Source organism: Melanerpes formicivorus, unplaced genomic scaffold (genome assembly GCF_026170545.1).
Source record: "Melanerpes formicivorus ecotype bairdi unplaced genomic scaffold, bMelFor1.0.p_v2 SCAF_9, whole genome shotgun sequence".
In the NCBI taxonomy this organism is placed as follows: Eukaryota; Metazoa; Chordata; class Aves; order Piciformes; family Picidae; genus Melanerpes; species Melanerpes formicivorus.
This window is the reverse complement of record NW_027142361.1, coordinates 1,091,147-1,108,444: the sequence shown is the minus strand read 5'-3', so window position 1 is coordinate 1,108,444 and position 17,298 is coordinate 1,091,147. Positions and strand designations below refer to the sequence as shown.

The window sequence follows — 17,298 nt, the reverse complement described above, 5'->3', positions numbered from 1 at the left end:
TTAATTTCACTGCTGCACTCTCTTGTTGTATTTGAATGTTAAAATACAAGAGACTTAAGTTAGATCACTGATGAGAAATTCACTTCACTACTTACAGGGGAAAAAAACAACCAAAAACACAAAGAAGTACCTAAGGGTTTCCAGTATGCATTACATATGTAACATGTACCTCATAAGAAATTCAGTAAAATCCATCAAAACACTAGCATGTCTTTTAGCATCCTTGACCTATGTCAGCTGGCAACAACATCTTTGAGAGCAAACCCACTCTTAACTTCAGCAAGCTCAGCACAGTGATCCTTTTCATCTGCTCCTCAGTTCCTGTAACGCTGGGAGTGGATCTCCACCCAACTGACCTCAGATACCTCCAGGCACCACAAGGTTTCAAGGGAAATCCTCACTGTGCGTGCAAGTCCAGCTCCCCTCGAGGCAGAGTACATGCCTTGGCTACTCAAAGCTTTGAAAACAGATCGTGTCTCATGCATCCCAAATACAAGAATACTTCTATAAGACTCCAGCTTCCATTGCTAACCAGCATCAGGTGATCATGCATGCCACAGGCTTACTCACCCTGACCCAGCTTCCACATCTGTTAGCAGCGGTAAGACTACACCAGGATTTCTCTCTAGCTTGAAGTTTTATAACAGCAGAGAAAAATCTCAGGCTGCAGCTGTGTCAAAGGAAAGAGGATGCAGAGTGAAATGCCAGAACTCTATTGCAAAACTTTGGTATTATTCAGCAATTTATATTAAAAATAAGTAAATATTTCTAGACTAGCAGCTTAATACTGATGCAGCAACACCGTTAGCCTGCATCTGCCAAAACTTCACAGCTGCTATGCCCTCCACCCACACAGGGCCAGCGGCAATAATTTAAGGCAACCGCTTACAGCTGCCAGGTCCTTGGGGAGAAGAGCTGCTCTTGCAGAGATAACCTCACTCTGGAAACAAACCTGGCGTGAAACTCCAGTGTGAGGTTGTGCCACCACTGCCAGTCTGCCTGGCCTCCTCTGCCTTCAGCTGCAGGGTGTTTCCATCTACACACAGTGGTTTCAAAGACTTCCTGATCAGAAGCATCCTAACTGCAGCCCTGCCCCTCCTGTCTTGTTTTCCCTCACCATGGCCAGCATCTGGCTGAGTTCACGGGTTTTGCTACAGCCTCGAATCCCGCAGCACCAGCACTCACCTGTTTGTATTCTCTGAGAACAGAGATGAGCCATGTGGGGCACCACTGTGCAGCCCAGAGCACGGGGCACTGCTGTGCAACCCTAGATCGAGTACATGTCATCGCCATGCAACCCCAGAGCATGGGGCACCAAGCAGGCGGTACATACACTCCCAGAGGGAGAAACGCCTCTTGTCATCCACCAGGAGCCTTTCTTGCTGAGCAAGCCAAGATTCACAGATTGTATCGGGTTGGAAGGGACCCTCAAAGGTCATCTTGTCCAACCCCCTTGCAGTGAGCAGGGACACATCCAACTAGAGCAGGCTGTTACTATTCCTGCCCAGGTCTGCAAACTTGGCCTTTTTGTCTGTAGCTTCCGAGCGCGGGTGGGTGCCGGGAAGCTCTCTGGGGTCGGAGCCTCAGCTGCTGCGTCCCTGGGCAGCAAGGCGGGGGTGGGGGCAGGTAGGCAGCCAGCACAGGCAGGGAAGGGCAAAACACTTAAACTGCCCAAGACAATACTCTACATAGCCCCGAGCGATACCACTTCTAGCGCTGCTGATGCCCAAGGGTTTCCAGGAGATAGAAGAGATAAAAGCAAAAGTCACGAAGATTTTAAGGAAGTCCCTGCATTCGCATCTGACATACTGACACATTTCTATCGCATGCTCTCCCTTTTCTACTTAGTTCCTAATGCTTGTACTCTTTAATAATTTAGATTTTAAAAGAGGGACTGCACATCTTCATGGCGCTACTTTAATGTGGCATCTGTCCTGTCCCATTGACAAACTCGGGAATTACCGTCCCAGCGGCTCCACTTCTGAACAAGAGGCCGTGAGCAAGACTACGGTCCGGATTCAGGTCAGAAGTCTTCCCTTCCAGCCCGCCGCGCCCCCCTGCTGACATCCAGCCCCTCTCTCCGAGGCTGCTCGCACGGACGGCATCGCCATGCGCGGAACCGGGCTCGCAGTGTGCCCCCTGGGCTGGCAGGATGCACACGCACACCACAGGGGAAAAAAGAGGTCAGGGTTTTTGTTTGGAGCCATAACCTCTCCCTTAAACGCGGCCGGAGAGACGGGCGAGCGCCGGGGGGGGGGGGGGGGGGGGGGGGGGGGAGGGGTGTGTGGGGGGGTGGTGTTCCCCCCCCCTTCCTGCCCCGATTCTTTCTGTCGACTCCGTGCCCCGCCACGGCGGAAGGGGCTGCCGCCGCCCGGGGATGCAGTAGCCATGGCAATGCGAGATTGCAACATTCTCTTGACTAACTGCACGGGGGAAAGACGCTCCCGGCGAAAACCCCGGCCCTTCCACCGCCCCGTCCCCTCCCTTCCCCGGCCCGGCCGTCCGGCCGCCGTTGCCGGCCGCGATGCCTCCGCTCGCCACCGGGTGCCAAGCCCGCCTTCCACTCCGCGCCCCGTCACCGCTGCCGCACTTGTTGCGCACCCCGCGGAGCGGCGCCCCCGGCCCGCCGTGGCCCACATCTGGTATGCGCCCTACTCCTCTGGGCGCGGGCAGCCGTATCCCACCGCCGGGCGGGAGCTCCAGCTCCGCTCTCCCCTCGAGGGACGCGGCCCTACCTGGCAGCGGCGGCAGCAACGCTTGGAGCGTCGGAGGGCACCGGCCGGCTCTGTCACGCTGCGGCGCCGCGGGGCGGAGCCGAGGCGGGAGCGGGGCGCGGGGGCCCCGCCCCACGAGCGGCCGTGGGCTGACCGTGACGTCAGAGTGGTGCGGAGGGCTAGAGGGCAGAGGAGGGGTGGGCGCCATGACGTCACGGCCTCTGAGGGCCAATCCAGCAGCCGCGGAAGACCGGGAAGTGGGGCGAGTGAGTTACGCTGGTTCCATGGAGTCGTAAGGATGGGTTTGGTTGGAAACGACCTTTCATATCATCGGGTCTAACGCTTAACCCAGCACTGCCAGGTCACCTCTAAACGATGTCCCTCAGCACCACATCTACAGTGCTTTGAAATCCCTCCAGATATTTGGACTCTGCCACTGCCCTAAGCAGCCTCCTTCAGGAACTGACAACTCGGGGAAAAAATTGTTCCTCATGTCTGACCTAAACCTCCCCTGATGCAGTCTGAGGCTGTGCAGGTGCTCGTGGTGGTCTGTGTGAGCCCTGCAAGGGCATGAGCCCATCAGGTCTGAGCCACAACCACAAGTCCAGGCCCTGTGTCCACTAATGGAGATTAAATGAAATGTAAAGCAGTTCTTTGTTAATGGAGGGCTTTCCAGACCAGGCCATGGAAGCAGTGAAAAACAATATGGGATCATGTAATTAAAGACCATCATAATGATATAAGCTGCAGGCCTAAATTAAAGATCACGGGGAAATGTAGATGCCTCTTTCCTGTGTGCTGAGTGACGGGCTTTACAAGATTATAGTGTTTGTGAATATATGCTCTGAATGTGACAAATGCATAGGATTTTAACTAAGTCATATAGTAACCCTCCAGGTTTTGCTGTGTAATTTATATGCATATACTAAGCCTGTCCCCACAGTGTCAGATATCAGTGGAAGGAATCTCAAAGCATCCTCATTGGCTCCCCTCCAATGGCCAGGGCATTCAGCCTGCTCCAGGATGCTCCATGAGGTAGTAGAATCATAGAATTGTCTTGGTTGGAAAAGACATTTAAGGTCATCAAGTCCAATCATTAACCCAGCACTGCCAAGTCACAACAAAACCATGTCCCTCAGCACCACCTCTATATGTCTTTTAAATATCTCCAAGGATGGTGACTCAACTACTTGCCCGGGCATCCTGTTCTAATGATTGACAGCACTTGTGGTGAAGACAGTTTTTCCTAAGGTCCAACCTAAACCTCCCATGGCACAACTCAAGGCTGTTTCCTCTTGCCCTATCATTTTCAGCTAGGGAGGAGAGATCAATCTCCATCTTCTTCCAGCCTCCTTTCAGGTAGGAGTAATAATGCAATAAGGTCTCCCCTCAGTCTCCTTTTTACGAGTCTGAGCAACCCTAGTTCCCTCAGCCACTCCACATAAAAATTGTTCTATAGACCTTTCACCAACTTCACTGCCCTTCTTTGGACATTCTCCATCACCTCAGTGTCCTTGTAGTGAGGGCCCCAAAACTGAATGCAGCACTCAAGGTGTGATCTCAGCAGTGCTAGGTACAGGAGGTGTGGTGGGTGGAAGGTAAGGCCGAGAAGCCTCCTCCCTTCCCCCTTGCAAGGTAAAGGGAAAGAAACTTGAAGGGAAAGAAAAAAAAAAACCTCACAAGCTGAATTAGCAAAGCAGTGGAGCTATATTTACAAAGCAATGTAGAGTATGCAGGGGGAATATTTACAAATTTACAATATCTACAATATATACAAAGATATACAACAGAGTAACACAGAAATGAGAGTGACCCCCCTCTGGACAGAGGGGGTTCCCCACCTCCGCTCTCCCCTCTCTCCCCCCTTTCCCCAGAGTGGGATAGGAAGAGAGAGAAAAGAGAGGAAAGAAAAAAAAATGTTAGAAGCAGTTTGTGTTAATTGGAAAGGAGTTAATATACAGGCCTGGTATCTTGTTTTCAAGGCCGAGGCCTTGGCAGAAAGCCCAGCACAGAGATAGCTGCAGAGCTGCTGCACCAAGAAGAGGCGGAAGCAAGACTGACTGAGAAGTGCTGGAAATGTCCAGTATAGTCCCAGCTCAGAAGGTGCTTCCTCCCACTTTACCAATGAAATAGTTTAGACTATTCCTTCCGTTTACCAACTTCCGTCCACCATATTCCCTTTCTTAAGGGGGCAACGTCAACCGGCCACAGTCCACCCCTTCTAAACAATTTCATTGGCTGTTCATACTGTCCATCCAATCCAAAACGATATTTACAGTTCGTGAGTAAAGTTCATAGTCCATTCCGGCTATGCTCAGATGTAGATGATTCAAAAGTCCAAGAAAATCAGAAAATGAGAAAAATGGAAACCAGTTCATTTCTTCACTGATGAAGCGAAGAAAAGGGAAACAGGGATTCTCAGGGTCTCTTAGTTGACTCAGAGCTCTCAGGGATCTCAGGGTTCGTGCACCGTAGATTCCTCGTTGGTTCTTCCTCTGGACGCGATGTAGCTGTACAACAGTTTGAAATTAACCTCTTTCAGCTAAAGTTAAATTTCTTTGTGGAATACACTGAATGTCACCATTCTCTTGCATTACCCAATAAGTGTGACCCGGACCTTCAGCTGAAACCACCCCTCGGACAGGTTTAGTCTCTCCTGAGGGTGAAAATACCCAAACAGTTTTACCTAACAGGTTCTTTTCTCTAACAACAGGAACTCTATCACCTTCTACTTTCCGTAGCAAATCTGAATGTGCAGGTCCAGCTCGGTTCACTGAACCTCTACTATTTACCAGCCAGGTTGCTTGTGCTAAATGTTTTTCCCAGTTTTTCAAAGATCCACCTCCCATGGCTTTGAGAGTGGTCTTCAACAAACCATTGTAGCGTTCAATCTTTCCTGAAGCTGGTGCATAGTAGGGAATGTGGAATATCCACTCAATACCGTGCTCTTTTGCCCAGCTCTTTACAAGGTTGTTCTTGAAATGAGTTCCGTTGTCTGATTCAATCCTCTCTGGAGTTCCGTGTCTCCACAGGATCTGTCTCTCCAGACCGAGAATGGTGTTGCGTGCAGTTGCATGTGGAACTGGATAAGTTTCCAACCATCCAGTCTTTGCCTCTACCATAGTAAGCACGTATTGCTTACCAGAACGAGAACGTGGTAGAGTGATGTAGTCAATCTGCCAAGCTTCACCATACTTGTACTTGGACCATCTGTCACCATACCACAAGGGCTTAAGTCGTTTTGCCTGCTTAATAGCAGCACAAATGTCACAGTCATGGATGACTTGTGTGATAGCATCCATGGAAATGTCTATGGATCTGTCACGAGCCCATTGGTATGTTGCATCTCTGCCTTGATGTCCCGACGAATCATGAGCCCACCGAGCTAAGAATATCTCACCTCGGTGTTTCCAGTCGAGATCAAGATTAGAGTCCATGTCTACTTGAGAAACTCTGGCAGCTAGATCTGCCTGATGGTTGTGTTGCTGTTCCTCAGTAGCTTTGCTCTTAGGAATGTGAGCATCGATGTGTCTCACTTTCACTGGAATTCTCTCGATTCGATCAGCAATGTCCTGCCACAGGTTGGCTGCCCAAATGGGTTTTCCTTTTCTCTGCCAACCCCTCTTCTTCCAGTTCTTTAGCCAACCCCATAGAGCATTGGCTACCATCCATGAGTCGGTGTAGAGATAAAGCTTTGGCCATCTCTCACGTTCAGCTACGTCGAGAGCTAGCTGGACAGCTTTTACCTCTGCGAACTGACTGGATTCTCCTTCTCCATCTCTCGCCTCTGCAACTCGGCGTGTTGGACTCCACACTGCAGACTTCCACCTTCGCTTGTTCCCAACAAGACGACAGGAACCGTCTGTGAACAAAGTGTATTTCTTTTCATCATCAGAAAGGTCATTGTAAGGAGGAGCTTCCTCAGCACGAGTTACTTTCTCCTCTGGAGGTTTATCACAGTTGATACCTTCAGGCCAACTTGAGATCACCTCCACTAGACCAGGTCTTTCGAGATTTCCCATTCGAGCTCTCTGTGTTATCAGAGCCATCCACTTGGACCAGGTTGAGTCTGTGGCATGATGTGGTGTGGAACCTTTGCCTTTGAACATCCAATTCAAAACTGGTAATCTGGGAGCTAAGAGAAGTTGTGATTCAGTTCCAATCACTTCAGAAGATGCTTTTACTCCTTCATAGGCAGCTAGAATTTCTTTCTCTGTTGGAGTATAGTTAGCCTCTGAACCTCTGTAACCTCGGCTCCAGAAACCAAGAGGTCGTCCACGTGTCTCACCTGGAGCTTTTTGCCACAAGCACCAGGTTGGACCATTGTCACTTGCAGCCGTGTACAAAATGTTCTTAATGTCTGGACCATCTCGGACAGGTCCCAGACCCATTGCTTGAATCACCTCTTGTTTTATTTGGTCAAAGGCTGCTTGTTGCTCAGGTCCCCAGTGGAAATGGTTTCTCTTTCGAGTTACATCATACAGAGGTTTCACAATCTGACTGTATCCAGGAATGTGCAGTCTCCAAAATCCCACTATCCCCAAGAAACGTAGGGTCTCTTGCTTGTTTGTGGGACTTGCCATGGTGGAGACTCTATTTACCACATCCACTGGAATGTGTCGACGTCCATCCTGCCACCGCACTCCCAGAAACTGAATCTCTGTGGTAGGTCCTTTCACCTTGTCTCGCTTGATGGCAAAACCTGCATTCAGAACAATGTCAATGATTTTGTTACCTTTCTCGAAGACTTCCTCAGCAGTTTTACCCCAGACGATGATATCATCGATGAACTGGATGTGTTCTGGAGCACCGCCTTCCTCCAGAGCATCGTGGATCACTGCATGACAGATGCTTGAGCTGTGGATCCAGCCCATTGGCAGTCTGTTGAAAGTGTACTGGATTCCTCTCCAGGTGAAAGCAAACTGAGGCCTGCATTCCTCTGCTATGGGAATAGAGAAAAATGCATTAGCAATGTCTATGGTAGCATACCATTTGGCCTCTTTGGATTCCAGCTCATACTGTAGCTCCATCATGTCTGGTACTGCTGCACTCATAGGTGGTGTTACTTCATTTAGGGCTCGGTAGTCTACTGTCAGACGCCAGTCTCCATTCTGCTTCCGCACAGGCCACACTGGACTGTTGAAAGGTGAATGAGTTTTGCTGACGACTTTCTGACTCTCCAACTGACGAATCAGATTCTGAATGGGCAACAAAGAGTCACGGTTGGTTCTGTATTGTCTGTGATGCACAGTCTGAGAAGCAACCGGCAATTTAATGTCCTGTATCTTATGTTGTCCCACAACTGCAGATTCATCAGAAAGTTCAGGTCTGGCAGATAGCTTCAATTTTTGTCCATCAATTTCTATTGAAGCTACTCCAAAAGCCCATTTGTAACCTCTAGGGTCTTTGAAACGCCCTTCTCTCAGAAAATCAATTCCCAAAATACAAGGTGCGTCAGGTCCGGTCACAACTGTATGCTTCCTCCATTGTTTACCAGTTAAACTTATATTAACCTCTACCTTACTTAACTTTTGAGATCCACCAGTGACTGCCAGAATAGTTATAGACTCTGATCCCTGATAATTTGATGGTATTATGGTGCACTGAGCTCCTGTGTCAACCAAGGCCCTGTACTTCCGAAATTGTGAAGTGCCAGGCCACTGGATGTACACATCCCAATAGATTCTATTATCTCTGTTATCCCTCTCCTCCCCCTGGCGGGAGGCAGGGCACCCCTAGTTATGGGGAACATGCGCACATGTGCATTGCACATAGTTTGCAGGGTTATAACTTTGCATGTTATAACTGGAGCCACTGTTGGAGCCATAAGAGTCGTTCTGGGGAACTGTGGAAGTAACAGCTACCCTTCTGGTATTGCTACCTCGGGTTCTGCCACTTTGCAATTCCCTCAGTCTCCTGAAAAGATTAGAAGTTGGTTGGCCATCCCAGCGGTTCATGTTCTCACCAAACTGATCACGCAGAGTTATCCAAATAGTTCTACGTGATTGCCTTGGTGGTCTGTTTTGGAATGACCTGTTTTGGAATGTCCTGTTTTGGAATGACCTCCTTGGAGGACGTGTATTCCTCACAGATGAAACTTGTACCCACCTGGAGGAAGAATTGAAACTATCCTTCTGTGCCAATTGGTATATGGAATCTTTCAGATCCTTCATGCAATTCTCAATTTTTCCAGACAGAGTTTCAATGGCTGAAACCAAAGAACCACGTGTCATGCTATCCTCCAATTGTCTCATTTGATCACTGAATTGGCCAACCGTGGGAGAAGCTCCACCATAACTTCTTGACACAATTCTGCTTGCCAGAATGTTTGCATAATTGGAAGGAGCAAGTTTGATGATCTTTTTAGCAAGACCAATACCCACAGGAATGTCATCAGGATTCAGAGTTTCATGTTCACCATAGAGTAGCTCTCTAACAGCAAATTCTCTCAAGCGCTTAATTCCCTCATCTATGGTAGTCCAGGGTTTAGGATTCCATGGAAGATCATCTCGGGAAGGGTATCTCAGGGCAACCGTCATTAAGAGGCGCATCCACAGATTAACCTTACCGAGAGCTTCGCCTAGATGTCTATCTATTCCATTGTCCCTTGAGAGAGTTCCTAACTGAGCTGCTGACTTGTCTCCAACTGTTAGAGCTGAAGCACCTGTATCATAACACCTACTAAGCCAAGCTAGAACTGGCTCCTTATCTGCCCTGGTGAAATCTTTACGGACATTTCTCAATTCCTCCCGTGGTGACGAACAGTCTGTAATATCATCTTGATCTTCATCTCCCTGAATTCTTTGCCCGTAAAATCCTGCTGTCATTCTCCTAAGGATCTCTTTAAGCTGAGAACCACCTTTGCCAGCTGCCTTCCTAGCTTCATCTCTATCCTGCTTTGATCTCACTAGGTTAGCTAGATCTTTAAAACAAACCTTCTCTTCCTCCTGAGCAGGATCTTTTAGAGCAGAGGGCCCCTCACCAGGATCAGTCTCCTCCTCTTCTTCTCCATCTTTGCCCTTTCCAGCTCTAGTCTTTAAAGGAGCCACCTTAACTGGAGCTGTGTTTGAATTTACAGCCACCTTAATGGAAGCTGACAGGTCCTGAGATAAATCAGCTGCTGGGGCAGTGACTTCCGGTCCCACTGAGGGAGTGGGTGGAAGTGACGTTGCTCCATTACTGGCCGACGGAGAAGAAGAAGAAGGAGAAGGAGTGGGAGAAGGAGTAGGTGCCATGTTGATACCAGCCGATGCCCTTGGCTGCTTGCCAGAATCAGCAGAAAAGTCATTTAGAGCTGCTTTACCAATTAACTTTTTAGCCTTCTTCTTAACTGACACGGGTTCTCCACAGTCCTCATCACTAGATGACTCTGGGACCGATCGAGAGCCACGGCGTTTTCTTTTTGATCTAGTTTTAATAACAAAACAAGCTCTGGACACCTTTTTCTCTCGCCACAAGGAATACAGAGAAAACACATTAGTTATCACCAGCAGCAGATTTATACACATCACATAAATCACCTTTGGATCCCAGGCATCACCTAAAGTTACTGTCTCCTCAGGCGGAATCTTAAAACCCTTTATCTCAATTGGGAGAGTGGTGGAGGTAACATTCCTGTATCTCACTGGCCATAAGATATTAATACATTTTCCATACCATAATTTAACTCTATACATAACCCACATATAAATTGTCCGCAGCAAATATTTACCCAGGTAATCCAAAATCAAACCCAAACAATATCTGTAAACCAGAGCCCCAAAAATTGAAAAGAATAATCGCTCCACAAACCACAATACCTTCATGTTTGCTAATTCAGCTAGAAAACACTAAATCAATCAAGTAATAAATTAAACTAATTATCTGCCCCACGTTGGGTACGCCAATAAAAAAAAATGTGGTGGGTGGAAGGTAAGGCCGAGAAGCCTCCTCCCTTCCCCCTTGCAAGGTAAAGGGAAAGAAACTTGAAGGGAAAGAAAAAAAAAAACCTCACAAGCTGAATTAGCAAAGCAGTGGAGCTATATTTACAAAGCAATGTAGAGTATGCAGGGGAATATTTACAAATTTACAATATCTACAATATATACAAAGATATACAACAGAGTAACACAGAAATGAGAGTGACCCCCCTCTGGACAGAGGGGGTTCCCCACCTCCGCTCTCCCCTCTCTCCCCCCTTTCCCCAGAGTGGGATAGGAAGAGAGAGAAAAGAGAGGAAAGAAAAAAAAATGTTAGAAGCAGTTTGTTTTAATTGGAAAGGAGTTAATATACAGGCCTGGTATCTTGTTTTCAAGGCCGAGGCCTTGGCAGAAAGCCCAGCACAGAGATAGCTGCAGAGCTGCTGCACCAAGAAGAGGCGGAAGCAAGACTGACTGAGAAGTGCTGGAAATGTCCAGTATAGTCCCAGCTCAGAAGGTGCTTCCTCCCACTTTACCAATGAAATAGTTTAGACTATTCCTTCCGTTTACCAACTTCCGTCCACCATATTCCCTTTCTTAAGGGGGCAACGTCAACCGGCCACATGAAATGTAAAGCAGTTCTTTGTTAATGGAGGGCTTTCCAGACCAGGCCATGGAAGCAGTGAAAAACAATATGAGATCATGTAATTAAAGACCATCATAATGATATAAGCTGCAGGCCTAAATTAAAGATCACGGGGAAATGTAGATGCCTCTTTCCTGTGTGCTGAGTGACGGGCTTTACAAGATTATAGTGTTTGTGAATATATGCTCTGAATGTGACAAATGCATAGGATTTTAACTAAGTCATATAGTAACCCTCCAGGTTTTGCTGTGTAATTTATATGCATATACTAAGCCTGTCCCCACAGTGTCAGATATCAGTGGAAGGAATCTCAAAGCATCCTCATTGGCTCCCCTCCAATGGCCAGGGCATTCAGCCTGCTCCAGGATGCTCCATGAGGTAGTAGAATCATAGAATTGTCTTGGTTGGAAAAGACATTTAAGGTCATCAAGTCCAATCATTAACCCAGCACTGCCAAGTCACAACAAAACCATGTCCCTCAGCACCACCTCTATATGTCTTTTAAATATCTCCAAGGATGGTGACTCAACTACTTGCCCGGGCATCCTGTTCTAATGATTGACAGCACTTGTGGTGAAGACAGTTTTTCCTAAGGTCCAACCTAAACCTCCCATGGCACAACTCAAGGCTGTTTCCTCTTGCCCTATCATTTTCAGCTAGGGAGGAGAGATCAATCTCCATCTTCTTCCAGCCTCCTTTCAGGTAGGAGTAATAATGCAATAAGGTCTCCCCTCAGTCTCCTTTTTACGAGTCTGAGCAACCCTAGTTCCCTCAGCCACTCCACATAAAAATTGTTCTATAGACCTTTCACCAACTTCACTGCCCTTCTTTGGACATTCTCCATCACCTCAGTGTCCTTGTAGTGAGGGCCCCAAAACTGAATGCAGCACTCAAGGTGTGATCTCAGCAGTGCTAGGTACAAGAGGATACTCACATCCCTGGTTCTATTCTTGATACAGGCAGGATGCTATTTGCCTTCTTGGCTACCTGAGCACCCTGCTGGCTCATGTTCAGCTGGCTGTCAGCCAGCATGCCCAGGTCCTTTTCCACCAGGCAGCTTTCCAACCACTCTGTCCCAAACCAGGAGTGTTGTATGGGGTAGTTTTGGCCCAAGTGTGGGGGCCAGTATGTGGCCTTGTTGAACCTAATGGGGCAACAGCAAGGAAGCCCTGGCATTAGTATGACCAACAGGAAGAAGGCAGTTTATTTCTTCCTCACTCTCCATCTCTCACTTACTCTGTCATGCTAGAAAAATGACCTTTTTCTTTTCTCCTTCTTCCCCCCCCCCCCTTTCTTTGCTAATTAAATGAAAATATTACATAAATAGCAGCTTTGCTTTGCAAAGGGGAGGAGTTGAGCAGCGATTTGTGTGGGTTTTATTTGAGATCAAGTATCTTCACTCAGGTATCTTTCTAAAACAGCAGTTTTAGAAAGCTCAATGGAAAAGGAGTTCCTGGAGCTTCCTCTGCAGCTATAGGAAGTGGCCATACAAGTGAAGACATCAAGGTTAACTATGTCAACCCAACATCTAATAGCTTCTCCTGGGTAGTAATATGCTGGTCCTATGTCTGTAATCATTTAGCTGAATCTGTGTGTTGTGACCTTACCTAACCTGATTGAAGCTCAGTGTGCAAACAGTCCCCAGAGTTGACTCTAGGCTGTAAACAGGCAACATAATGTGGTGTGTTTGCCCAGTGGGATCATAAATGATCTTTGTTAAGCTCCAACTGGGACAAGAAAAATTTTCTGTCCAAAGTAGAATCTATGGCTATGCCTTTATTATTGAAGGACCAACCCCCCTTATGAATTTTGTGTGTGTGAGTTGAAGCTTCTCACAACCATCCTTGCTTTTGGTGCTCAAGTTTGTGTTTTGGATGTTTCTAAGGCATCCCTTCTTATTTGAAATGAGTCAAGCAATCTTGCTTCTGTCAAAATTAGTGGAATAAGGCACAGGTCCCATTTTTTATCACTTGAGCTAAAATGTTCTCAGCTCATTGAAATGTGACCAGCATTAGATCTTTTCACATCTGTAAATCTGAACTACACTTTTCAATGTATTTTAAAAAAGTTGCTTCCCAATGGGTACGCACATTTGTTTCCATGGTTTATTGATGAGAGGTGATTGCACTGAGTGTTATTTTCACAGCCAAAACAGCTTTCTAAATCTGGAAGATACTTAAATAATTAAGATTCAATATGGCAGTTTAAAGCTAAAAATAAGAACAATTTGCCATTTTAGATGCAAAAAAAGAAGAAAGGAATGGATCAGGGTGTGGGGAACATAGGGTGAGATGCCAGTGGTAGCCAGAAAGTCAAGCAGCACCCTGTGCCAGAGAGGCATATACCTGGTATCCATGCCACACACTGCCAACAGGCAGAGGAGTGTGCCTCAGGCCACCAGAGGCTGGCATGCACCCACTTTGACTCTCTCTGCCATGGAGCTTGCTCTTCTTGCTTGGTGGTCAGGTTTTAGTGAGGCTTTGTGCACCAAGGGTGTTGAGTAGCTGTCACTGGAAAGGAGGGCCACAGGAGAAAGGATGAAACTGAGGGTACCTTGGAGTTTGCCAGCCTGGCTCCAGTGTGAGATTCCCTGCCAGTCCATGGGGCTGCTGATTCTTCCCTCTTCTGGCCTTTCCAAAGTGTTTTTGCTGTTATCAGTCAGAGAACAAGAGCAAGGTTGTGGCATGGAAAATGTTATTTCAGAATTACCCATGCAGGGGAACTAAGCAAACAATGCCAAATGTCTTGGCACAAAATATTTGGCATTCAGTGAGTCACAGGGGCTCACTGGTGTCATTCTGGGCTGCAGATATACTGAATCTCAGTGTTGTACAGTGTTGTCTGTATGAGGATTATTGTGGTAAGATGAGGAATGATAGTTTTAAACTGAAAGAGAGTAGATTTTGATTAGATATAAGATGAAACTCTTTACTGTGAGGGTGGTGAGACACTGGAATAGGTTGCAGACAGTTGTGAATATCCCCTCCCTAGAAGCACACAAGGCCAGGTTGGATGGCACTTTGAGCAGACTTGTCTAGTAGAAGGTGTCCCTGCCCATGTCAGGGGGGTTGGAACCAGATGATCTTCAAGGTTCCTTCCAACACAAACCATTCCGTGACTCTATGACTCTTGTAATCCTGCTCTTTGAGAGAGTATCCACCTCTGTGGAAAGCCAAGTCTGAAGTGACACAGCCTAGGTAGCAGCAGCAGTGGTGACAAGAGGCCTCAGCAGATATGGTTGTCCTCACCGAATCAATGGTAGACAAAAGCAAAGGGTTAAACAGATTCTGACCTTTGAGAGCAGGAGTGGGAGGAGAGCAGCTGGAGCAGCTAGAGTGAAGAGTCAAGGAGAGCCACAGCACTGGACAAAGGAGTTTTGAGCAGAAGGCCCATCAATGTTGTATTTGAAATTAGCCTGGATAAAGTTGTAGAGGTGTGTATCACAGGGAAATGATCCTGAATGGTCTTCTTAGAGGGGATGAGTTACCAAATCTCTTCTATTTAAAAAAAAATCTATTAAAAATCCTACCCATGCCTATTTAGTAGTGGTTCATCACACACACTGTAATGAATAGATCCTTGTTTTGATTAGAAACAAATTAATTCAATTTTTCCAGAAATAAATTAGCAAATTGATTAGAATAAATGATCATCATTTGCACTCAGTCATAAGAGGAATTTTCAGTTCTGCCTCGGTTTGCCTTGGCTTCCCTCTAGGCTGACTGCAGCAGCTCCATGTTCTTTATCAGCAAGATAAGTGGGATGTGATTACTGTTCTCTTTAAATCAAATACTGGACTAAAGTATCAGACTTGAAATTTCATCATCTGTCTCTTCTGAATATGGCATTTTCTTCTGCTGTGCAAGCCACGAATGCTTCATGCTGTTTGTACAACTTTGTCTAACTTTAGAGTACTTGATCTTCATAGAAAAAGCTTCCAAATGAGGTTTTCTTCACAATTTTGTACTTGGCAAGTGTCACAGTATCACAGTATAACTTAGGTTGGAAGGGACCTCGAGGATCATCGAGTCCAACCTATCAACACAGACCCCATGACTAGAACATGGCACCAAGTGCCACGTCCAATCTCCTCTTGAACGCCTCCAGGGACGGTGACTCAACCACCTCCCTGGGCAACCTGTTCCAATGACAAATGACTCGCTCGGTGAAGAACTTCCTCCTCACCTCGAGTCTAAACCTCCCCTGGCGTAGCTTGAGACTGTGTCCCCTTGTTCTGGTGCTGGTTGCCTGGTTGAATGTGTCATAAAGCAAGTGGCTGGATGAAGCTACTATTCTGAGATTCCAACACAAAACTGGTGTGAACACACTGGCTCTCTGTTCTGAGGTATGATCACATTACAAACTGGTGTTAACTTTTGAAGGTGCTTTTTCCTCTCTGCCATCAAGGACAAAATTCTCTCAACCTGGGGTGGAGGCAGGTTTTCTGTCCTATGTTTCTAATCCATTTTCACACATTTTACATTAACAACAGATACTGTCCTGCATTTCCTCTTCCCTCAACTCTGTAGTGCACAGTGCTGTAGGCAAATGATTAAATAAGACTGAAGACCTGCACCCACTCACCAAACTTGTTTTAAGAGCCAGGTTTACCCCCAATGTTTGATCAGTGTCCCACAAGAGCAAATTTTATTTTTTCTTGCCAAATAGGTCAAATAATTAGAAAGTTTTCTCTGCCATAGGTGTTAGTATTAGGCTGATCATCATCTCAGAGAGAAAATTTGATTAAAGTCCATTCTTGTCAATACTGCTTACCTTAGTTCCTTGGTATATGTGCATTTTTCCTTGGTGCCTTCAGCTAGCTGCCAAAGCTATAATTGCCCCAGGCTGAGGTGATAACAAGCCCAGGGAATCTTGCAGATATATATTAACTGCTTTGCCCCTGTGGCACTGCTAGACAGCTGTCCCTAGCAGCTGCTAGGACTGGTAATGAGACACACTGAGAATTAAAAGGTGTTTCTGATGAGCAAGTAGTAAAGGAGCAGGTAGTTTCAAAATGGGTACAAAGAAAGTGGTCACTTAACCCAGAGGCACAAGTGGTCAGCTATGGGGGTAGTGTACATGCGTCCTCAGTTTGTTGCCTCTTTGCTAGTGCCTGACGTAGAAGTGGCCTCTCATTTATAACCCTGTACTCAAACTCAGTGAGGCATGACCCACCGTACCCTGTATGTGGTTTTTGCTGATGGTCGTAGCATGCAAGGGAGGGGACAGGATGTAGGGATCACCTCACCCAGAAGTAAGGACCTTGGCTGGATCTTGCCCTGGTACTCCTCTGCCTGCTGCAAGCTGAAAGCCTCTGAAGCTCAGTCCTGCTCTATTTTCCCCTGACTGCTTTTAGATATTAGAATAAACAAACCTTTATTAGAATAAACCAAACCAGGTTGGAAGAGACCTTCAAGATCATCGTGTCCAACCCATCAACCAATCCAACCCACCCAAATAGCTAACCCATGGCACCAAGTACCCCATCAAGTCTCCTTCTGAACACCTTCAATGACGGCGACTCCACCACCTCCCCGGGCAGCCCATTCCATAGCGCAATCACTCTTTCTGTATAGAACTTCTTCCTGACATCCAACCTGAACCTCCCCTGGCACAGCCTGAGACTGTGTCCTCTTGTTCTGGTACTGGGTGCCTGGGAGAAGAGACCATCATCCGCCTGTCTACAACCTCCCTTCAGGTAGTTGTAGAGAGAATTGGATGCCTGTTCCTTGCCTGTTCTTGTTGTGGTGCCTTTCTGCTGATTTACTGTATGGATTACATCTAATCCTTCAAAATAATGTTCATTCCTGAAAACAACATCATAGACCCATCATTGTCCATTGTGATCGGTCTCCAGTTTTCTGCTTTATCTCAAAACTAGTGGGGCCGAGAATGGGACCTGTCATGTTACTCAGTATAATGGAGCTGGTAGGAGTGCAACACTGAATTTCACAGTATTCACAGTATTCACAGTATCACTTAGGTTGGAAAGGACCTCGAGGATCATCGAGTCCAACCTGACACCACAGACCCCATGACT

At 46.8% G+C, this 17,298-nt stretch overlaps 1 protein-coding gene across 3 annotated transcripts in view; it reads right to left on the bottom strand.

Moving 5' to 3' along the window:
* Positions 1–2,830, bottom strand: part of ELOVL5 (ELOVL fatty acid elongase 5) — a 58,240-nt gene extending 55,410 nt beyond the window's left edge. The window contains exon 1 of one of the 3 annotated variants that reach the window (XM_068142951.1): positions 2,736–2,830. Coding sequence is in view for 2 of the 3 variants with exons in the window: in XM_068142949.1 (XP_067999050.1) it covers positions 1,186–1,219 (34 nt within the window). In the remaining variant the exon portion in view is untranslated. Of the gene's footprint in view, positions 1–570; positions 632–1,185; positions 1,268–2,735 lie in introns of those variants that run through there. The other 2 variants (XM_068142949.1, XM_068142950.1) reach the window with 2 other exon arrangements.
* Between the last annotated feature and the right edge of the window lie 14,468 nt (positions 2,831–17,298).